Genomic DNA, 24,922 nt, shown 5'->3' on the forward strand with positions numbered 1-24,922 from the left:
ATGGAGCTTTTGACCTTTTCTCCAGAGATCCACTGCTTTTCAGAATTACTTGACTGCAGTGATGGTGAAGAAGAGGAAATACTAGTATGTGGAGAAGATTTAGAGCTTAATCCTTTTGATGGCTTGCCTTACTCCTCCCGTTACTATAAACTTATGAAAGAAAGAGAGGAACTCCCAGTCTGGAAAGAGAAATACACTTTCATGGAAAGTTTGCTTCATCATCAAATTGTGATTGTGTCAGGAGATGCTAAGACTGGCAAGAGCTCCCAGGTCAGTACAACATACTTGGTTGGGTTTGGGGTGTTTTTTTAAAACTATTTTTAGAACATTTAATATTGTACACTTTTCAGAGTGACTATTACTATTTTACTAATATATTTTTAAAACAGAAACAAACTTTTGGTGATTCATTCAGTATTCACTGCTGTTGCCCTTCATGTATTTTTGGCACATCAATATTCAGATTTATATTACACTAGTGTCTGGCTTCTGTTAGTAATGGGCTGTTTGATACTGCAATATAGTAACAATTTAATAACATCCAGTTGTGAAGAGTTCAGCTGTAGTGTAGGCACAAAGAGGTGTACTGAGTTTAGCAGTTCTCAGTGTAGAAACAGATGCATAGCCACCAGTTGTGATCTGAAGTATTAAGGCCACAGAAAGCAAGTGAAATACAGAACGTGACAGAAGATTAATGCAGTCAAATATAGATGTTATATATAGATATCAAAGCATACATTTAAATAACTTTATTCAGATATTCCCAAACAATTACTTTATGTTTGTGCAAAGCCATTGTTACTTGGTTGATCATGTCTTTTGGGCTTCAGAGTAAACGGAGCACTGAAGAGTAACACACCCAGACTGTGTGTCTGAGATAGTGTCAAAAACAACTAACAAAAATCTCAAATGACAACTTTTTTTGGTACTAAAATTAAAAATATCAAAACTTTTCTGAACCCTGAAGAGCAGGTGGATTAACTGCTACAGTTCCAAAGTCAGAACCAAATAGATACATAACCTTAGAAAAATTTTATATAAAGTTTCCTTGTATCTATTACTAAGTGCACTGTAAATCTATGCTTTCCTTGTATGTCACAACATCACATCTTAACTTGAAAAACTACATACTTTAAAATGTATTACAGAATGTATCACCTAAAATCCTTCACTACAGAAATTACAGGTATATTTCTTCTGTCTTCAGAGGAGCCAAGGCTAAGTGTAAAATGCTCGAGACCTAGCTCAGGTTGCTTCAGTATTTTATCAGTAAATCATATCTTCTACATTTGGCAGGGCACTATTTAGCCCATGTGGAGAATTTCATTGCCTCCTCCTTAATAGCGACTAAGCTTGTCATTCTATCCTCTTTTTCACCATCATCACATTGAATACCTAGTAGAAATGGTAAAACACTGCAATGCCTGTGTTAGATTCAATGCATGTTCTTACTTGAACAGTTAGTTTTGGTTCTGATCAGTGCTCTATCAGCAAAGAGATAGAGTGGATTTGCAGGCAGGTCACAAGAGAAGGTGAAAAAAGTTTTCAGGGAATGAAGGATTGAAATCAGCAAGGCTGTTTCTCAGGGAGAAGCTGTGGTCTTTCCCAAGAATACCCAATTACTTCACAGAACTCATGTTAAAAGAGATCACTGAAGCCAAGATCTCAGTTGACTCTAACCACATAAATATCCACTAGGACTATCAAATTCTGTTGTAATAATAGACAACAACATAAGTCTGATACCACAGCAAGCAGAGAATTTTCTAGTGTCATAAGCCAAAACATGATTGTTTATGACTGGGATCAGGAGCAAGCTCTCCTGCAGGTAAAGCTGAAGAATAATTACTGTAGCAGGGCATCTCACACATTGCTAGAGACCTTGATGCGGACACTGCTAGAGATCACATATTGAACTAGAGACATCATACCTCTCACTGGAAATTCCTCTGTTCCTACAAAGAGGATATACACCCACCTGGTGCCTGGAATATTTTTCTGCAGTGCAAAGTCTTTTCTCCCCGTTATTGACTATAGTTTGTACAGAACAAACTTTGTATAGTAATGAACTACTTGCTAAGAAATGTTAACTTTTTAAAATGCCCTTAAAGAAGTTTAAGATGATGTAACACTTTGCTGGGTGGTTTTCAAACATTTTAAAAAACATGAATTATTATACATAAATAAATGATATGTGACTGATGCACCTCGTTTATATACGTTGATTAAGGATTTGAAACCAAATACTTTCACTAAAATAATATTTATAAAGTAATCTCACTTTCTAGTGACAATAACACATTAATATTTTCTAGTGTTTATTTTCTACTGTAAATATATAAATTAGATAGCTCCTGCATAAGTTTCTGGAGCAGTTCAGTTTCAGTTATCTTTGTTTAGAGAGTAATTAATCTGAAGTTACATATATTTACTGTGGCATTTGTGGCATTTGTCAGTTTGAAACCTTCTTCTTGGGACATATTTCTTATGTCAAGCAGCTGAATGTGACTTAGGATGGGCAGGTTTACTCCTGAGCCAGCTGAGAAGCCCCTGACAACAATTCACTAACATTGCTAGTGAAGTGATGATTAAGAATGATCGTGCTGGTGCTACCTGCTCCCCAGGGGCCAATCTCATCCCTTCTGCGATATATTAGAACTAATCTGAGTCCAGCTGAGAAATTCCCAGGTAAATCTTCTAGCCCACATCACTCTAGCTCTTGACTGCTGAAGAGATTCAGACATTTATCAAGCCAGATGATTTCTGTGTCAGGTACAGCATCATTAGTTGGGCAAACAGCAAGCAGCGAGCGCTCAGATTGATTTAGTTCTTCCCCACTGCCTACTTCTTCTTTTTTTTTTTTTTGTCTCTGCTAAACATGTTAAATACCAATACGTTTTCTTATTTACTTACAGGTTCCTCAGTGGTGTGCTGAGTACTGCCTTTCTGCCCACTATCAGCACGGGGTGGTGGTGTGCAGCCAGGTGCACAGGCAGACCGCGGTGCGGCTGGCGCTGCGCGTGGCTGACGAAATGGATGTCAACGTTGGCCACGAAGTGGGGTATTCCGTCCCATTTGAAACCTGCTGTACAACAGAAACCATCCTGAGGTTTGTCTGCTTGGCTTCTCATGCTTTTCAAGCTAATAGGTAGCTTCCAGCTCTCTGCGAGTGCAAAAGCTTGCAGCTGACAGCATTTCAGACCTTCAGGCTCTTCACTGCGCCTCCCCACTAAGGTGGACAGGACAGGGAGCCTAACAGCCTTGGGGAAGCATTGCTGTCATGGCAAAAATATGTACACACACAGCATGGACACAAAAAACCGAACACAGCTTTACAAACTTGTGTATAATATTTTAAAATGCAGATACTGGCGATATTGTGATTGATCAGCAAGCTGTAAAAGGCTTGTGTCCTGTACTAAACTGTAGTAGAGATTTAAGTGGGCAAGGTTACCCTCTGTGCAAAGCTTCTTTAGCTCCTCAGCAACCTCCATGTCATTCTGCTTTTTCTTTCTCTATTTTGCAGTACAGGAGCATTCATTACCATAAGGGAACATGGGATAAGCCATCACAAAGTATGGAATTTAAAAGCAATCAAAAATCATGGCTAGAAAAGCGCATATTCTGTAACAAGAAGGGGGAAAAAAAAGCTTTTAGAAGGTTTTTTAAGATATAAGAAATGTACTTAATGTATTAAAGACAGGCAGGTGACAACTGCAATACAAGGATTCAGATTTTGAGCCACTGAAATTTAAGAGCTATTTTCTCTTGTTTCTTAAAGAGGCAGGCACAAATTATAAAATCTAATAATAAGCCTTTTTCCAGCCTCTGATTTCCAGTGAAGAAGAGGATACTCACAACTTCAACTTGTCCTCCTTTTGCATGTCCTTCCTCTTCCACAGAGAGCTCTGCAAACCACATCCTTCAGCTGATCTTCCTGCACCTGCTCCTGGCATGGAAGGGAGATGAATCTTGTCCTCTCACACATGGACACCTGAGCAACACAGCAATAAATAACATTTTAGAAAACTTTCAGTAGCAGGAGTAATAGAGATAAAAGTAAGGAGGGCCTTACAGGGTGAATTAATCTCCCATCTTGGTTCTGACACTGCCTCAAGCACCTTGTACACCTTCAATTCGTCATCTGAAAGTATCAGTTCCTATGTCAAGAATTGGTGGTGGCAATATTGGTGCTTAAGTTGGAAGATGAGAGGTTATATAAGTTACGGTTTTTGAGGCTTCCACAGCTGCACCGTCTGAGCCCGTGGGCAGCAAATCCAAGCCCAGCCCTCCTGGCACCTCCAGGGAATGTCCCACCACGCTCCTCCAGGGATGCAGGGGGACAGCCGGCATCTCACCACGGGCTGCAGGGACCTTCTGCTCGGGCACCGTCTGCCCCTCCTCCCTCAGCACCCACAGGCACCGCTCTCCTCTCCAGCTCAGCTTCTTCTAACTACTTTATCTTCTCAGCTCTTCTCTCAGTTCTTCCATATATTAATCACAGAGGCCCATCTATTTTCTCTCTAATGGCTCCTTGGCTGGTTTTGGACTTGGGGGAGCTCTTCAACTTCTTACCATCCTGGGGTCCCGTCCCCGCTACCAAAAAAACCCCACCAAACCAAAGCAGCACACTAGAGCATCCTTTCAAATGGAGTGCCACTCACCAGCATTCAATTAGATTGAGTTTCTAGCTACTTAAAGAAGGATTTAAACATATAGTTGAGACTGTGATACTGCCTACAAAACAGATTCTCTGGTCTTAGCGAATCTTTCTTGCTAGAACAGAAATAACCAAACTGACCCTGAATTAATTTCTTCTAATCAAATCCGAATATTCCACAAAACTTTGCAGAGTTTTCTGTGTGTACGTGTGTTGCAGATACTGCACAGATGACATGCTACAAAGGGAAATGATGTCTACACCTCTTCTGAACTGTTACGGTGTTATCATCTTGGACGACGTGCATGAAAGAACGGTTGCAACAGATGCGTTACTTGGCCTTCTGAAAGATGTATTGATATCACGACCAGAACTGAGGCTGGTGATTCTGACGGCTCCCCACATGTCCAGCAAACTGCAGAATTATTATGGCAGCATCCCCTTCATAAGAGTGGCAAACAAGCACCAGGCAGAGGTTGTATACTCTTGCAGCATTCAGAAAGACCACTTTCTGTCTGCGCTGCAACTGCTCTTTGAGATACACCACTCAAAAGAGAAGGGTGACATTGTGATCTTTCTGGCCTGTGAACAAGTAAGTTATTAACTGATTCAAATATCCATTCCTTTAATCAAGAAACAATTTACACCTCCGTTTTTATAAGACCTACAAGTATCTTGTTGCCAATACCTAAGACATCAGACGCTACTAGCAGTCTTTATCATTTCAGGTTTTTCCTACAAAGTCATGTTATACATAACACTGTATTATATCTACAGCATGAACTAACACAAGGAACTCTCAGATTTTTTGTAGGCTTAAAGAAAAAAGTAGCAAAGGTGGCACACAGGGACAGGAGCCACAGACACAGGCAGGAATGCATCGCAGTCTATTCTGGCATTGGGTACAGCACACTTTGTGCTATCCCTGTTTCACAGAAATGGACACATCCAATTTGCATCAATGTCCTCTTTCCTTAAATCTTTTACCTTAAACCTGCCTCGAGGGTTTTTCCATTTGCTCCCTAAATTCACTGCTGCCAGGACTGCACAATCAGGTCTTTCTCTGTCAAAGCAATCTGCCTATCAAATAAATATTTTAAGACTTGAAATCCTTAAAAATTATTATTAGTGTTTATTTTCCTGATCTTCAACCTGCCACTTTGAATTATTAAATCTGCTTTAGAACAAAATAGTCATCTTAGTAGCTCCAGGAGATAATGACTTTTCACAAGCAAAGATAAATGACACTAAGCTACCCAGGTAGCATTGCCTTTCACTGTAAAAAGGGCTGAATATGTAACACTTGTAATAATGCCAATAATCAGTTGTAAATGTTATAGAGACAAATTTTCAAATTAGGAATTAATGAGTTCCTATATCAGTTCCCATATTTACAAGAAGTAATGTTTGTGGAGGAAACACAGTCTTTCCATTTCAAAGGACTGGGAAGGAAGTTTTATTTCTGCTAAAAATAATTTGATGGCAAGACCCCAAAATACTAAAATAACAATTTCTGTCTTGCTGAGAAGACACTACTTAGTTCTCTTCCTCACAATGAACAAAACACCAGTTATGAACTGTGAGTGCACAGTTCACATCCCATGCAATCTTGCTTAACTGTCATTTAAAGTTTCATATCAGCAATGGCTCATTGTTCCCTAGCACTCAACTGTCTTTCAAACAGAACAAAAATATGAATAAACTAAGAACATGACAATTCATGTGTTGTCTTGGTGCCAGCCTTGCTATTAGATACCACTGTTAGAGCTTATAAGAATTTTTATAGAGCACTTTCAACCTATAACTACCATGAAAGTAGTGACACTCTCAAATAGAGACTCAATTTGGTTTGGTAGTAAAAATGCTTTGGAAAAAACCACCAGCCTTTAAAACTGAACATGTCTATGAATAATTATTGTATGCTTTAAAAAAAAATCATTCACAACACAGATTATTCTATATTTTAAAGAAAGACTAAACCAACAACAAACCATTTACAATTTATATCTGGCCCTTGAGTCTGTGGACTGTTTTAAAGGTGATGTTCCATTAACACAGCTTAGGGACATTTTACTGACTTTATGAAGTCTTCATAGACTTTATTAATCATTAAGGGGAAAAAACCCCACCATAAAAATCTTTAGAATACTTATATATTCTTAAACAAAGGTAAAGTAGGAGAGTTCCTGCCTTCTTTGATCTTTTTATGTATTGTAATTGGACTAACATCATCATAGTGGTTTCCCAAGTGACTCACTCTCTTTGGCACTAAACGTCTGATGTGGATGCATCCTACATGTCCTACATACATAAAGTTTAGTGACAGATTCATAATTTCTCAGCCTTGCTATTCCTATACCATATTTTTGCACATCTGTCTTCCCCTGGAGGTTGGTTTGAATATAATTAAAGCCAGAGAACACTACTTTGAAAATTACAGAGGGGAAAAAAACAGCCTAGCTATTCCCTGGTCAACAGTTAGTGGATACAGTAGGTAAATTCTCATGCATAGTTCTTTTTACCCACTTTAATTATTAATCATGTAATATTTAAATGTTGTTATAGTTTGATACATAGTTAAAATTCGTGTTAGAATAAAGAAGTTTCTTTAAAATTGAATACATATATTTGTTTGTCAGGAGAAATAAGAGGAAAACCCAACTTTCTCCTCATTGCAGGAAATTGAAAAAGCTTACCAGATGATCAGACAGGAACAATCTAATTTAAATCCTGACCTTGGAGAACTCATCCCAGTGCCCTTATACCCCACAAAACAAGACCTAATTCCCAAACCAAATGAGGACAAACAGAAAGGCTGCAAAAAATACAGAAGAAAAGTGCTACTCACCACAAGCTTTGGAGAAACCTTGATTTGGATTAAAAATGTAACCTTTGTCATTGATGTTGGTGTTGAAAAGAGAAAGGTTAGTACAGTTAACCCCAATCAGTATGGCACAAATTAACTATACATAAGGGTTTGTTTCCAGGGTGGGGGGAAGGGAAATATGCAGGTACTAGACAGATGCATATGGTTTCTAAAGGATGAAATATTTTTCTATTCTTTCAGAAATCAGATTCTATCTTTTTAACAGTCAAACTAACAAAATTCAAATAATTTCCATGGACGTCTCATATGAAAACCAAGCATGAAAACACAATTACTTCCTAAATTGCATCAGAAAACAAAATTTTAACGTTTCTATAGCCATTTAAACACTCTCAGCTGTAACAGACACTCCTTTGGGCACTAATCAAATGACACTTCATTTGCAAACTGCATCTCACCTTAGTTTTGGCCTATCAGTCATCATTAGCTCTTCAGTATCTCATAGACGGAGCAAAATACAACCAGTACTTTGCTACCTACTGGCAGATTGTCTGGTTTAGTAGATTAACCTCACCCCTTGTTTAACAATTTAGTAATCACCGTGGTGCCACAGATCATAGAAAACTGAAGGATGCTCACAGAGGGAACAAATCCTTCTTAAAGCTGCTTGTGCTCCCTCTGGATATGTGCTTCCATCCAAGTACCTCCAAATTCTGCAATTTAACAAGTTAATCTTTGACCCTTTACTGTTCATTCTAAGTATGCCCTCAGTTCCTGTTTTCCAGCCCATTCTGGGCAGAACTAGGGCAGTTACAAATGCCTGTCTTTTGTTTCTTTCATTTATACAAACCCTATGTCCTAAATAATGAGTGACATGATAAAGACATGAACATGATCATGTCATTACATGAACTGGAAAGCTGCACGACTACAGGCTTTGTAACTGTCCCATGTGTTTTGCTACTCAAAATAAAAATTCCAGTGATAGGCAAAAGAAACAATATAACACAGCTTCTTTATATAGTCCAGAACTGAATCACCAAAATTGAAGTGTTTGTAAAATTTTGGATTGGGGATCATTCATCCTGATTGGCCTTGAAAACAGTTTAGGCAAAAGCTTGGAACCCACCACTACATTTCATTTTCATTGCAGAAAACTGTGTCTAACATTGTCGTTTTTAAAGGTTCTCATATGGGGGTTATAAACTAATGTGGCCTCAAGTCAAGGGGAAAAAAAAGAAGTCATACTTCTGTGTGAAATGAGCAAAAGCTTAAAAACCGTCTTCAAGTAGATCATACATAACTCAGCTTATTTCTGAAACAGCAGATGTCTTGGATGATGGAAATGAATCTCACCTCCATGGTAAACTGAAGCCCAAAATAAAGTTCAGTGCTTCCAGACTTCTGTGAATCAGAAATATGAAGCAACGGGAACAAATCAGTTTCTACACAGCCCTGATGCCTATCAAATCACCACCACTATCAGTTAGACAGTTTTTACCCTTTCATTCAATTATTTTGTCCTAAAAGCTGCAGTTTAGTCCTCCTAATATTCATTCCTCAGCAGTCCAAATGCATATTCAATCCACAGAGAGCAAGAGTTTTGTGCAAACAAAATCCTGAGTGAGTCTTTCAGTGGGGATAGATCATAAATTTACCTGGAGAAAATGAATTTCTCCCTTGCACTGAAGAACACTTGATTTTTTTTCATTAAAACTCTATGTAAAGTTGACAAAGTCGATCCAGATGACATGACTAGAAAGTTGTCTTATCCAGATTTTATATTCCTTGCTGTATATCACAGAAGCTTTTGGACATCATCCTGTGGTCAGAAGAATGACTGAATCAGCTCCTCAGTTTAATCAAAACGAAATACAATTAAAAAAAAATACAATGAGCCATTGTACATCTTTGATACAGCCCTTGTCCCCTGTGCTGGACTGACAGATTTCAGTTTAAGACAAACATTGGGAGTTATGAAACAAAGTATTATCAGCCAATGTTGAGATTCTGTCACTGGAAGAAATAAATAATCTGGTTTTATGCTCCTCTTGATGATCCCATAGATACACATTTTGTGCTTTAGTAAGGTAAATTTCTTCAGAAAAAGACATTTATCTTACAATATATATACAGAGTTATTGCAAACCTGTAATTTATCAAAGTGCTGACTGCTCTCATTTCCAAGCTGGTATAAAAAGAAATGGAACTGTCACTACCCTTTCTGTATAACAACCTAGACAAAAATTCAGTACAGACCATTAATATATATGTAGTTTTCACTTACTTATCTGATACTTAATATCTCTTTCATTTAAAGGTGTACAATCCTAGAATCAGAGCAGACTCTGTTATAACGCAGCCTATCAGCAAAAGTCAAGCAGAGATGCATAAACAAATTCTGGGCATGTCTTCATCAGGTAGAATTATTAGCTCAAAATTTAAATCCATTAGCTCAAATTAATAATAGAATCAATGTGACAATGAAAAAAAATAGTAATAATAATAATAATAATTTTTTAAAAGGTACTTTTCCTGAAATCTCTTCCAGGAAAACTCTTCTGCTTGTATCCTGAAGAATTTACATACAAAGAAATGAAACCACATCTACCAGCCAAAATAAAGGAATCAAAGCTAACCAGCATGGTTCTCTTCCTGAAGAGGATGGATATAGCAGGCTTAGGACACTGTGACTTCATAAGCAGGCCAGGTAATGATGATGCACCAATTTTCCATGTTCTTATCATTATTTTATCAGTTATGTAAAGATCAATTTTGCCCTGTCATTGCCAGTACTGCTTTTTATTGAAGAACTTGTAATAATATTGCCACTGCTTTCAGACCTTACCTGCCAGAGCAGCTCATAAAGCAGTAGTTGCACTTAGAAAAATGGTACCATGTATGAACTGTTTGCTGTGAAAAAGACCATAAAACATTCAAAAAGGAACTGGAATTAATAGTAATTAAGAAAAAAACAACAATATTCTAAATATCTTCTCCTCTAGGTTTCATACTGTTTTCTAGGAACCCACAAAGAAAATTTTGCATTGTGCAAGGCATTGTATAGATATCTAACAAAATATATTCCTTTAATCCAAAGTTTACAACCCAAATAAACTATTGTTACTATCTAGGAGATCTATCTGGAGGAAATCAGCTTTCTTCTTATCATTCAGCATCTCCCAGCTCAAGTTTACAATAAGCTGTTGCTTAAGGACAATATTATTTATAAAATTAACTCAAACTTTCACTACTAGACAGGGAGTACTCTCAATTTTGAGGTAAAAGTGTAAAGGAAGTAGTTGCATTATTAGCAGCAGTAGTAGTAGCATGCAACATATATTAATACATAAAATATATACAAATAAATATATAATTATAGTATAGAAATTTTAATTCATATTTTAGGGCTTTTTCTATAGAAGTGGAAGTTTTTTAGGTAGAATTTATTCTGCTTTTTCTTTGTCTGCCTGTTTAGCAGAAACATGTCTAAAAGAAACGTGGAAAAGTTTTGTCAGTTTGAGTGGTAACCAATTCAAGATGGATGAGAATCTGAGTATTTTGGTCTTGTGAGTGTCACCTCCTGTGCTGCATCTAGGAAATCTTCATGGAAAATGGTTATGGAATACAGCTGGCTTCCACTCAAATTCAGAAAACATTTTACTATATAAAAGAAATTTATTATAAAATGTATTAATACTTTTACTGGACAGGAAGAAAATTGTTCTTGGACTGTAGAATGGAATTAGTGAAGTTTCATTAAGAAAAGCATTCAGTATTTTTGGATTTAAAAGCCCCATGGAGACAGTTGGTATTCATGGAGAAAGAAATGTTAGAGGCATTTAAGGATTTCACAGATGTAGGAAGTCTTTAAGTTTTGTCTGGATTGTTGAGATAATGCAGCTGCAGAAGGCACCTTGCTGATGTTTACAAAATTATAAAGGCATCTGATGAACGCATCAGCTTTACTTGGACAGGCCTCAATATGAAAATGTTGCTAACTAGATAAAAAGTGTGAGGTCAAGGTATTTAAGTCTGCGGCATTACTGAAACAGTGTGAGGAATGTTAGACAAACTGCCTGAACAAAGAAAAAATGCCACAGACACTGTTAGGGGCTCCTCTGAAAGGAGACGCAATTTCCTGGTCTCCTTGTCTTACAGTCCCACATAATTAAACACTTGAAACATTGCTTCCTATATCCCAGGACAGATCACAAATTGGCTTTCTTTGCCTCAGGTCTTTCTTTTTCCCACTTCTGACCAGGAAACAAACCTCTTTCCTACTAACACTGAAGTTCTATTCCCAGGCCAGGTCTCCAGAGATGACCATCAGGTTCAGGCTACCAGAACACAGACCAGGTGAAATACCTGGCATGAAACAGGTTTGTCAGAAAGACACAGGAATACTGAAGTAAGCAAATGTGGAAGGAGAGTTAGCACTGCATTAGACCAACTGAGAGTACTCAATGTTCAAGCTTTCAAGCACATAAAACCTTGTTTTGGGTCCTTTATCCTCCTGGGAGACTTGGGAGCTGCTTTTTTTTTTTTCAGCCTGGAAAAGCCCAAGTTTTCTCATTCTGTGCTGAGACAGCCCCAACCTGACACACAACAGACAACCCCAACAATGCCACCCAGCTCTGCAGTGGCTAAAGAATCCTCCAGCAGAAGCAGAGACTAACCCTAAAGTTCCATCAAATGTCCTTGATGCCCAGTTCCAAGTCCCTCTGGTACCCAGTTAAAGGGTTGCCCTGAAGCTTTTTGACTGCTCCTCATAAGGTCAAATAGATGTCACACATTTCACACAGCGTGGCAGAGGAGGCAAAGAGAAGAGCTACCAGAGATGGAAAGCATACTTTCTTACAAGAGATTTTAGCTTTACACAAAGGCTTTGTTATCTTTGCTGCAGTCAGTTTAGTTGCATAAGCCTTCTGTAACCCGAAGTGATGAGGTAGACTGAGGAAGAGGAGGAAGGGTCTCTGAGATGGTATACAAACCTAAGTGAAAAAGATGGGCAACAAGGCTCACAGAGCAAGCTTTTCTAACCCTAAGGAAACTCCTGGGCATAACAGTTCTTATTCTTTACTACTGCCAGTGCACAAAACATGGGACAAGACCAACTGGATCCCAAAAAAAACCCTGCAAGCAAGCACACAGGAAGACATGGCAGTAATTCCATATGCTCTCACTTCACTTGGCCAAATCAAGCGGAGTTCAGAGCATACAGATACTAAAACACAATTAGCCTTTCTGCTTCTCCCCAGTAGTCCCCTACAGCTTGTCCTGGGCTTGACCATTCTATGTCTCTTCATCTCCTTGGACTTGATTTCCCTTTGATTAAAGGGAGTAAGCACACAGCAGCACCTCCCACGTGCCACACACGCCAAGGGTTTTCCTGTGCACTGTTTCTGTTCTGCAAACATTCTCAGGTTTTCTTTGCAATTGAAATGGACAGAGGATTTAGGGGTTTTTTAACCCAAGGTGAATTTCTCTTAAACAAAATCATAACATATGGATACAAATTGGTGAACAAATTAAAAGTAGACTAAAATTCAGAGCAAGAACTCAAAGACAAGTACTCCACAGTCCATTCCCTGTACATGAAGTAGGGAATATAGAGCTGAGAAGTAAAGCAACAACAGTTACATCAGTAAAACATTCTATTTCTGCTCAACAACAATATGCACTTTTTTTTCTGCTGCTCTTTGAGGAAAAATAAAAGCCTGGATTAACTCTGACTCATTACTGCATTATGAAAGCAACAAACATGTCAGTCTTACAGCTGCTGCACTTAATTCATGCTATAATCGAGATGAGCAAATGCAGCAGAGTTGTTCTCCTTGTTGGAATTCATGACCCATATGAAAATGTATTTGGCACTGCAGTTCTGAAGTGCATTATTTGAATTCCTGTGCCACTTTAAGAGGGATATCTTTACATTTTTATCAGTTAATCAGCTAGATCTTTACTGTGTTATATAATGGGACAAAAGACCTCCTTTCCCATAGATTGCAGCAACGTTATGTATTTTTGTAAATCACTGGAAAATCATTATTTAAACTATGCAAATCAGTACAAAGATGAAGCCATGTAGAATTTCCCTAAGAAATCAAGGTGAAAGCAGCTTGCAGGTTCTGCATCCATACAGAATTACCATAAACAATTTTCAGATTAAAATATTTGGTGATTCATGGGTATCATAACATTGGAGAGCTATGCTATTACAACCCCTCTGAGAATATATTTCTAGAATAGGCATCATAAAAAGAGTTGTATAAATGCATGTAATTTCAAATTGTTTCAGAAACAACGTTTGTTTGCATGTTTTTTCTTTAGAAACAGGCTGTCAAAGACAAAAACTCAATGTAACATGTATGATCTGCTCAACAGAGATCACATCAGGGCAGATTAATTCTCCTAAATTCACTTGATGATTCTTTGATGTTTTAATTTCTGAATTTCATTGATCAAATAGTATTATATATCTAATAATGAAAAACTTTCTGATAGCATAGACATGGCTACATACTTCATATTCTGTAATGCACGAATCAATGGAAAAGGATAAAAGGAATTGGTGGAGGTAAGGACCAGACAGCAAACAAACACAGGAAGCAAAGCATGGACTGGATAACCTGACCCTTAGCAGCAGCCTGTATCCATGGCATCAGGAATGGGTGTCAGGGCACTATGTACAGCCCAATAACTGAGCACACACCTCACTGTGTGTAAACACTTGCTTAAAATAGGGAGCTGGTACCACCAAGGGCACCCCAAAAATGAGAAGAGATAGCCCAGGACAACTCTCATGTCATTTACTAGACAGTAACAGAAAAAAACAAAGTGATGGTCATACTCTTTGTGGATGTACTACATGTTGCACAGTCATGTGCATCCTTTGAGGATGACACAAAGCAGATGGAAAACTGACTCCACTGAACAGTCAGTGGTAACCCTGGTGTGTGGCTGTACCTTGGTATATTTATGGTAGGAAGATGTAGATGAGTCCCTGCCTGCTGGCAGAAAAGCACAGTAGGAACCATTACCAGCCAGCTTGGAGGAGTGAAGAAGCAGCCTAAGGGGGAATGCAAAGACTGCAAAGTATGAGTTTGGAAAAGTAATATTTAATGATATACTATTATTATAACTTCAAAATGATAGTTACAGAATTGGTGGCTTAAGGGCATGACAGAATCATAACAAAAATCCTACCTCAGAAGTTACAGTGGAAAAAAGAGAACTGATATTAAACCTGCACATAGAAGCTTGGCTTTGCAGAAGAAAAATCTTCAAGTAATTTGAAGAAAACTTGGCACTAGGTTTCTCCATTTCTTTAGTTTGCTATCCAAGGAACGATGTTAAAAAACAGTAACAGAAAACACCATTCTCCAGAATATTTTCCTGGCAGTAATTACTTTGGCAGTTCATCATGCTGTTAAGTCTAACATAAGCTGGAAAACAAACATGTGCTTTGCCAGGGAGCAAAACAGCTCTTGAAAGACAGTGTCCCTTCACCTGACATTTATGTCAGCCCTAACTTTGTAATAGCCATTCCCATGGAAAGAAAAGATCTATCAAAAAGACATTTTACATAGTCAAAATTTTCACAAAGCAGGAGACCAGAACACAGGACCTGTAAATGCTCCAGATAAGCACAACATGGCAGTCAAATGGACTATTTATGATCATCAAATCTACATTTTATTCCTATCTCTAACACTTGCTTATTACAGAATTTTTGGCAAATGGCTATATCACTTGCTTCCTTATGCAACAAGAATAATACTTGTATATTGATTCAATTACACATCAAATGCTTCGATTCAGCCATTTAGGATGTGATAATGAAAAGCTACAGCCACCTTTAGAAACATAATTGTTTACATCAAAGTAACCAAAAAACTGTAAAACAAAGACTATCATTTTAAGTCAGCTTGAAATCCTCAGAGAATTTTTTTCAGTGCTAACAATGACATATAGTTACATATTTGCTTTACTAAGCCCAAGTATGATCAAGAGTAGAATCTGTATTTGTACAAAACTGGTCAGATTTCCCAAGACAAGTTCAGAGTAGCCCAGTCTTAGGTAGCAAAGAACACAGGCAAGGGAAAGAAAATAACATATAAGGAACTACCTTTTAAACACCCAGGGATGTGGCTTCTTGTTGAAGGCACAGGACACATCTTGAGAGCTTCTTCTTAACTTTGCTCCCATGAAAGCAGCAGTTGAAGCACAAAGCCCTGTGGCTTGCTCGATGGCAGCAGTAGTAGGTGTTGGCAAGCAGCCCTAAAAATAATGAGACTTGCTTGCTAGAAATTGTTAGAAGACAAAGCAGATTTCTGTTCTTTAAAGAAGAGCTTTCCTGATCTGAATGTTTTCACTATTTTTATAATCGTTTTTATTTAAATAGGAACCATGCCATAAAGAACTCTCAAATGAGCATCTGCTGTCCTTCCAATGGCTTTTTATGGAGTTTGTGCCTCAAAATGCAGACCCGTACCTGAAAGCCCTATTCTAGTTTTTTTCCTTTCCTGTTTCTTCACCTGCTTCATCTACCTTTACCATTTTGTCCTTTCTAGCACAGTAAAACTCCAGGAGACTTCTTTATTCTTTTTTTTTTTGGTTTGTTTGTTTTGTTTTCTCTTACACTCCTAGTAAAACAGAAAAGCAATTTGTGCTCATAAATCTCCAGGCAACTAACTCTAGGGCATAAAAATGCAAATTACTGATGCTATCAGGGGATTGAAATTGGCTGCCATATAACCATGTATTTTGTAAGTTGTAGCACAAATTACTTTGTTGATTTCTAGAAATTAGCTTTCCATGATTTCCTGGTAATTACTATCTGTCTGAATGCCCATTTTACTCTCCTTGTATTTTCAATCACTGGTGTCTCTTTGCTGTCACTGACTCTTTTTCTTCATAAGCTGTTACTTCAGATGTCCTAGGTATTTCTTCTCAGATGCTTTAGCTTTTGCAAGGGCTCATCTTTTATCCCATTACACTTCATATGTCTGATAACAAATGCTCTCTCTAGACACAAACCCTTCATGTTTTACAGGCAATACAATATGAACTCTCAATACTGAAACAAAACAGGTCCACAGTTTTAAAAGGAATTTATAGACTCCTGAGAGAACTTCCCTGAAAACTAACAGTATGTGTTTTAAAATTAAGCAAGGTCTCAGCACTCACACATTTACACACTGGAGTAGTTCTGTAAAAGCTCATGTCAGGGGAATTAGCAATTTTCCCCTTCAGACATTAGTAACAGAAAAGGGCTAAAAACAAGTGTTTGCTTGCTTCCCTTTTTTCTTTTACTTTACTTCACTCTAACTAGTTAACTACAGAGTGGTGGCAATAAACTAAGAGCTCATTGCTAACAAAGTAGAAAACCAAATTCAGTATTTTCTTGCAGGAAGGCAGGGTGCCTGAAGTGAGGTGTCATGGCTCAATGTGACCTACCAGCTCCTTAGAGACTTTCTTTGCTTTTAATCTTCCTGATGCAGAAGTAGCCTGCTACTGAAATGTTCCTGTTCATCATGAATTCAAGCAAGAAATTATTTCTAGTTACCTACTAATGAAGATACAAGAATAAATACACACCCTGCCTGTGTGGGTAGCTGTGGTTGCATTTTGGGTTTTTTTTTTGTTTAGAGGTTTTTTTCCAACATTAATATGCAAACTGACAGCAGCCCACAGAAGTCTGAAAAATTGCCAGTGCAATCATTAGTTTCCCAGTGCTGGGTATGCTTGGCTGGGGATGAGGCCAAGTTCTACTGTACTGGAATTCTTTGGCATCAGCTTCAATGAGACTAGAATTTAACTTGTTATCCATAAAACAGAGTGAAAATATCAAACAGTTCCTTAAACTGGAATAAGGATAAAGTTGCTGCAGTGATAGGAGAGCAGTTATGAATTTAAATGAGCTGGCACTCATAGAAGGTATTGACCACTTACAATAAGACCTGGATGAGAAACCTACCTTTGAAAAGAGCTGGGAGGAAAGAGCCTTCACACTTCAAGCATTCCCAAATTTCCATCAATGTCTTTCATGCTCTAGCAGCTACTCTTAGGACAGCGTAGGCTTGACAACTTCTACTCAGCTCTCAGGTTCCCTCTCTCTGGCCCTAGAACCGCACCACCATGGTTGCACATAAAAGGTCTTCTATGCATGTCTTGCCAAAGGGACCTCCTTTCATCAACAGCAAATTTCCTGCAGACCTGCTCAAGTTCTCATTTTAAATACTGGTTTGCTTAATCCTGTCCTTCCAGACATGTTCTATCATCATTACAGCTGTGAGGGTCTGAATTGATTTCAGCAGAATCAAGTGTCACTGAGAATCTCCTGACACCACCTAGCAAAATAAAAAATAATCAATAATAGTAAAAGGGCTAGTGTTACATAAGCTGGTTGACTGCCTTAGATGCAGAAAAGCAAGAGAAAAATTGTGAAGAAAAAAAAGGTAAAGTAATAAATTCAACAAGATACTGATGAGAAAGGAGAGTCTTTGTCAAACTCCTTTGTTCCTTACTCCCATCCAGCTGAGATGTTCAGAAGAGCTACTGCAAATGCCATCTTTTGGTCTATTGACAATTAACTGCTGAGATGTAATGATAACTGATGAAAAGGCATATTGGTGTCCCTGTGTAAAAGCCATGTTCTGTATCTTGTGGGCTGTTGATTTCATTCACCCTCATCCATGAAAGAGCAAGATTTGTGGAGGTAATCCTGACAGATTAAGCTTAATAAGCCATTAGTCAAAACTGAATTAACTGAACAGTTAACGGAAATAATTGTTGATATTCCAGCAGTCTTCAGAAAAAAGACATGTGGGCCATGTTAGCCTGCAAGCTTGGCATTCAATGTAAGCAGAAGCAAGCTTCCTCACTGACCATCCTGGCAGGCCTCCTCCGCTTGCACTTCTCTAACATCAAAGACACAAAACCCAGCACTTTTGTCCCCCTTCCCCTCTGTCATTACTGTTCAGGCCCCATCTTAAACACTAAACTCTAACTCATGGTATCCCCCATGTTTGCCTCTGTTTAAGTCCATCTTGCACCCGTGCTCCCTACCACTGTGTGGCCCAAACTCACTTCCCACTGGTTTTCCCAAATTAATCTCTCGGCCTACTTCATTATTTTCCTACATTCACTCATTATTTCTTCTGCCTCACTGTTCTCACTTCTACTTCTGTAGGTTGTGAGGAAGTTATAACCTACAATGAGGGAGAACTGAACACTTGATTTTGTGCAGTGAGAAAGTACAATACACTATTCAGCACACACTGTGTCTTGATTTTTGACAAAAACTGCTCTGACAGAAAAAAAAATATCAACAAAGTTATTTGCAGCCCTATAATTGTTACCTCTTACTTTCTTCCAGAATGTTCTCAGCCTTCCATTCATCTCATTTATTACTTTTTCTTCTTAGCCATCACCAAACAATAGAAGCTGACTTCTGTCTTTTTCACAATATACAATTGAAGTATCATAATGAGAATTCAAGCATTCATCCAGATGTAGCCATTCACAAGAATTTGAATTATCTTTCCTTTTTATTAGCTCCTGAAAGCCTGATGCAGGCTTTGGAAGATCTTGATTATCTGGCAGCCTTGGATAATGATGGAAACCTTTCTGAATTTGGAATTATTATGTCAGAATTTCCCCTGGATCCACAACTGTCAAAGTCAATTCTGGCCTCGTGTGAATTTGAGTGCGTAGATGAGATGCTCACCATTGCAGCCATGGTAACAGGTACTCATCAATAATGTCTCACTGCACAGCTTGTGTCACCTGCCAAATCCATGCATACTCTTCCATCTATTCACAAGGGCAACCTGAAGGCAAACTTGTTATTCACATCCTGCTTATTGCAGGTTAATTAGGATCTTTTGCTAAGTCTTGAAGCATGCAGTGAAACACAGGTCATGAATTTTTAAGTAGCACTCCTGTCCCATGCTTCAGGTGCCCCATTAACTTCCAGCCTTTCATCAGAAAGCACACACAGAACATCCCTTCAAAGGAATGATCTTATCTCATATTCATCTACATTTGTTACGGATTGAAGCTGCAAATTAGGGGCACTTCTAATTACAAACAATTTTGGACACTGACCTACAAATAATTGCTTTGTGATCTTGAAATATTTTATAAAACTAACATAACCTGAAGTGCCTGTGTCATTCTGTCCTGACTCTACTCCTACATGGCACTGTAAGACAAACCAGCTGGCTCCAAACACTGGACTTGTGAACTCTGGAGGAAGAACATTTATATTAGAAGGTTGTTAACTATATTTGAAACCTATTCATTTCGTGAAAGCTGCTATTGAAATTTTAACACATGAAAGATTCACAGAATCAAAGGTTTTAAGATAACTGAGAGGAGGGTGACTCCTGAAGAAGATCAAATAGCAAATAATGACAAGGACTTCTCAGAATCTCACCAGATAGCACAGGACAGGGTTTAGATTCTTAGATTCTTCCAGGTCTCAGTGCTACACAGTGATGTTGCCTTCAGGAATATTCAGCTGTGTCCTAATCATATAGCATTATCCTTCTTATTTTACAGTATAATCCTAGTCCAGAATCAATGCTTGAGAGCTACCTACTGCTCAACAGCCACAGTTCAGCCTTGCCTGCAGTGAGTGTTCTGGCAAGGCATTACTGTGCCCAAAGGGAATATCCTAGGCCCAGAAATTGTTGAGAAGTCTTGGGCAGCAAGAACATAAACTTACAGGACATCATGCTGCATTAGCTTTCTCCTTGTAGAACAACTTGGTTTAATGCTCAGGCTGGCTTGATTTTTAATAGTGGGCCTAAACATGCGGTAATTTTTTTGAGTACATAGAAAACCTGTTAACAATTGAGCACAGGCACAATTTCGTTTTTAAAAAGCTCAACCATCTTGAAAGACACAATTAGGTAGTGCAGTATCACAACAGAACTAAAATGCACTGGGAGGTACAAATTTCAATGTAAAGAAGCAAATTCAGGCATTATATCCACAGGTTTAGTTTCTTTCTGTATTAAAGAAACTATATGCTTGGATTCTGGCTTAACTGGATGATGCCACTATGAAGCATTTTTGACATCAGCCTAAGAGAAAGCTGCTCACCTCTTCTTGTGTTTACAGCACAAGTTAACTAAATAAGAGATTGAAGGAATATCTGTATAAATAAAACCTTAGTCAATGCAAGATTCAGTTCCTCAGCAGCAATCCAATACCAAAGATTAAAAGGAACTGAGAAAGGAAAAGAACAAAAAATATCAGTGGAGTTACTATTTGTGCATGCACATCCATGTCTTAATAACCACTAGCTTGATTTTTTTCTAAGCTCCTAATTGCTTCTTACACGCCCCCCCTGGAACAGAAGAGATTGCTCTTACCTGCTGGAGAAAATTCTCACACCCTGCAGGAGATCACTTCACTCTTGTCAATGTCTTCAACGCCTTCAAGGAAGCCAGTGCAAACTCTGCAAGCCCATGTAAGTGTACCCATACCAGATAAAATGAAGCATATTCTAACCAATTGGGAAAAAAAAAACAGAACAAAAAACCCCTGAACTTTGTTGGCATTTAGTTCATAAACTTTTTGAATTATTCTAGAACTGCTAATTTGCAGAGAGAAGAGAAACCCAAGACAGCAGCCATTACAAACAAGTATTAGTTTATTAACTAGTTGAAATGATGTAGGACAGTGTACCTCAGCCAACAAGGACATGAAAGCACTATTACAATTGTCATTTTAAGTGACACTGTACAAAACCAGAAAGATGGTTCCACCTTTAAGAGCATATAATTCAGGTTTAAGATGTGAAATGACAAAATTGAGGAGGGACTTGATTGCCTCAGCAGCTTAACAATTCCAGGTCTTTTTTGAGAGTTGCCAACTAAAAGGAAAATTTGAGAGGAAAGCAGCAGACAGAAGCTCTTCACAGTATATTCCTGTGCTCAAACATCTTGCTTGGGTTCATTTAGCCTGAGTCCAGTACTTAGACATTGGAGTGAAGTGCGTAAGTGGTGTTGAAGGTTTGTGCTCTTATTTTATTTTTAATAGCTGAAATGCTTCTTGAAATTTCCTGCTGTCATCTGAGATGCAAGGTGATCTTAGAAGGTGTCCCTGCCCATGCAGAGGGGTTGCAACTAGACGGTTTTTAAGGCCCCCTTCAAGCCAAAACATTCCATGATTTGCACATACCAAGCACAAACTTATGGCATGACAGGATTGTTTCCTGTCCAAGAGAACCTGCCCTTCACCAGCATGCAGGATCATCACCAACACTGAAAATATCATTTCAGATCCCATATCCTTGCCTGAATCCACAAAGCCTGAAAATAGAGTTGCTACTCAATCTATTTGAGGCTATCAGTTTTTACACACCAAGGGATTCTGAGTATTTTTATTCAGAAAAATACAGCTAAAAATATGTAAGGATATAAAGTATTGCCCACTCACTTTACAAGCAAGATCAATGAGCCTAAGTTGCCTGTATGGTTCCTGTTATCAGAATTTTGGACAGCTCTGACACAGCTACTCACCCCACAATGATTTTAATCTATTGAACCAGCCCAAGAGCACTTTACAGAGCACTATCTGTGGATAGTGCCTATCAGTAAGACTCAGCTTTAAGCCAAAATGCTGTTTTTCCTCCACAGACTGCAGCAATGAGAAATGGTGCCGTGATTATTTTCTCAGCTGTTCTGCACTGAGGATGGCAGAGGTTATCAGAGCTGAACTAGTAGAGATTATGAAGCGTCTTGAACTTCCTATTTCAGAGCCGGACTTTGGATCACAAGAAAATATACTAAGCATTAAGAAATCTCTCTTATCTGGTTACTTTATGCACGTAAGGAAAATACTGTGGTCTCATCTTACTGCATTGTTAACTTACATAGAATGCTTTCAGGCAACATAAGCTAAGTAGTGAAGTATTTTCATCATCAGACAGGATAAAAGCCATTTTTTCCACTGTGCATCAGACAAGCACTTCTACCAATTCCAATCCTCTCTCTGGGTTCAGCTGTCACAGCATGCAGTCCATACACTTCACTGCAAGAGGGAAACTGTCAATGTGCCTTTCACTCAAAATATTTTGACCTCAAAAAAACTGTCATATTATCTCAGACCTGATTTCCTTTTTAAAGATATTGTTGCGAAAATACCCAGGAAACAGAGAACTGATTTGTTGAATATGCTTAGGTATCCATAATATACAGCTTTCTTCCTCTCCTCTAACTGTAACTGTAAACATAAAACATGAAACATTAATTTATTCCCACTTGAAAACATGGTTTCCTTCACATCACTATGCTCCTCCTCAACACAAGAATGACCTCTCCAAACGACACTACTTATAGTGCCTGGCCACACATTGCATTTTAAAGACTTATTCTTTAAAGACCCTTCAAAGCTAATTGCAGCTACTTACTGTGTCAGTTTGCTTTCATTTGTTGCACAGTTTCAAATACAGGGATCAACATCCCCTTTCACTCTAAGCCTCATTTCATAGTACCCAGTCCCTAGCTTCCCTGCAGAAATTTATGAAGAGGTTTAGCTTCCTCAGTTGAAAGTGTCTGAGTACAAATTTAATCACTGGCTTTAATATAACAAGCAAACACTGATGTATGCATCTTGAACATTCAATTAAATAATGGGTAACTCTTTGCCTTTTTTTAGATTGCTCGTGATGTAGATGGCTCAGGTAACTACTTAATGTTAACACACAGACAAGTGGCCCAGCTTCATCCCTTCTCATCATATTACAAGACCAGAAAGATTCCCGAGTGGGTTTTATTCCATGAGTTTAGTATATCAGAAGACAATTCCATCAGAGTCGTCTCCGAGGTATCACCTGATCTGTAAGTTAACAATGATGAAACTGTTTCTTCACTCCTACCTCTGTCACAGAAGTGTAACTTCAGTCACAGACAGGGTGTGTGTGCATTGAGAGCAATGCTTGGAGAAGTCAGCTCCAGTCATCTCCTCCTTTTCCCTTATCTCCATAGTAAAAATAGCTATCTTCTGATTCTGCTCACAAATCACTCCAAGCATAAGGGATTCACTCTAGGTAGAGATATGGCTATACAAAAACAAAACAAACCTAGTAAAACAGGCTTAAGAGAAAAGGACAATTTTCATACCTAGTCAAGCAAGAGGAGTCATCATCTCCAGAAAAACGGTTGTTTTTCACACTTTTAATATTGGCTAGTGAATGTATGTGGAATAGATTTTATGTCTTTGTTGCCAGTATTGCTCTACTACTGTGTATAGCTTTGCTAGATGTCTTCATTTTCATTCAAAATACTCATTGCATTGGAGCTCAGAGCTACTGGAAAGGGAAGAACTGTGATCTCACCCCCTTAATATTCTTTTCAGGCAGAACCAGCCATCATTTAAGTCAGCCTTTTGTATTTACTAACATGTGCTGATCTGTTCAGGTACCAAAACCTCAATTTCTGCCACTGTAACTGTAATCAATCCCCACTGAAAGAACACCTCACAAGTAGCAAAAGGTTCTTACAAGGTAAAATATAAAGAAAAAACATCAAGGAAGAGTTAACACAGCAGTGTACGAACTAATCTAGCTGGAAATGCCTTTGTTCCCTGAAAAGCTGTTTTCCAGCAAATCTTTTTCTCAGTATGTTTTATGTCCCAAGCCAACTAAATGATCCCATATCCACTGTTTATGGATTCAGGAAAAGACTAGAGTCTTCCTTCTGCCAAATCTTTTTGCATCAAGAATATACATTTCATTGTCCTGTCTCTTCTGTTTTCCATGCTTATAAGAAAGGCTTTTTCATAGTTTTAGTAAACCAAAAATATGTTCAAATCTAGGAAAATACAATTTAATGCCATCTGCAGCATTGAGAGCTGAACAACAATCAGCTGAAGTGTAGATTGAGTGTATTAAGTGCGAGACTACTGAAAGCACAAACTGTGAGTATATCTTGCAGAGTTTTGGTTTTGATTTGAAATACCAACTTTGTACCTCTGTGCATCATCATGTTGCTTGTGTCTTTTGTACAAGCTTGGAAAAGAGCTATTCAAACATTTCAAAATACAATTAAGAACAAAACATATGTTTTTTCTTATTTCCTCACCAGATTCATGGAGCTGGTACCTCAGTACTATTTCAGCAATCTTCCTCCTAGTGAAAGTAAGGATATTCTGCAAGAAGTGATCAATCACTTGTCACCTGTTTCAACCATGAAGGAGGAACAGAAAACTAACAGTGACAGCCAAGAAAATGAAAACTTTTCCCAAACTCCCACTGAACAAAGATGTATTATTCAGTGATTTTAGACTGAACTATCACATATTGAACAAATATGAATAAACACAGTATATGCAATATACATCCCCATCTTAACCCATGAAATTATTTTGAAATGTTGACATAAATGTATTTAATGGAAGAAACATATGGAAAAAGC

The 24,922-nt window shown here is 38.1% G+C and overlaps 1 protein-coding gene across 1 annotated transcript; it reads left to right on the plus strand.

Annotated features, from left to right (window-relative positions):
• On the plus strand, positions 1 to 24,853 carry DHX32 (DEAH-box helicase 32 (putative)). Its single transcript, XM_051618026.1, has 11 exons — positions 1 to 270; positions 2,916 to 3,109; positions 4,880 to 5,252; positions 7,339 to 7,584; positions 9,808 to 9,907; positions 10,039 to 10,197; positions 19,050 to 19,241; positions 20,824 to 20,973; positions 22,145 to 22,335; positions 23,166 to 23,347; positions 24,593 to 24,853. Exons 1-11 carry the CDS (start codon positions 1 to 3, stop codon positions 24,783 to 24,785), a joined length of 2,250 nt encoding a protein of 749 aa, XP_051473986.1. The 3' UTR covers positions 24,786 to 24,853.
• Positions 24,854 to 24,922: the final 69 nt, after the last annotated feature.

This window comes from Apus apus, chromosome 4, assembly GCF_020740795.1.
Source record: "Apus apus isolate bApuApu2 chromosome 4, bApuApu2.pri.cur, whole genome shotgun sequence".
Taxonomy (NCBI): Eukaryota; Metazoa; Chordata; class Aves; order Apodiformes; family Apodidae; genus Apus; species Apus apus.

What these genes read in the sequence shown, in the direction of transcription:
- DHX32 (XM_051618026.1), top strand. Translation starts at nt 1, where the DNA reads ATGGAGCTTTTGACCTTTTCTCCAGAGATCCACTGCTTTTCAGAATTA. An exon ending in CATTGCAGCCATGGTAACAG is followed by an intron (nt 19,242 to 20,823) that starts GTACTCATCAAT and finishes TTTTTTTCTAAG; the next exon opens with CTCCTAATTGCTTCTTACAC. An exon ending in TATCTGGTTACTTTATGCAC is followed by an intron (nt 22,336 to 23,165) that starts GTAAGGAAAATA and finishes GCCTTTTTTTAG; the next exon opens with ATTGCTCGTGATGTAGATGG.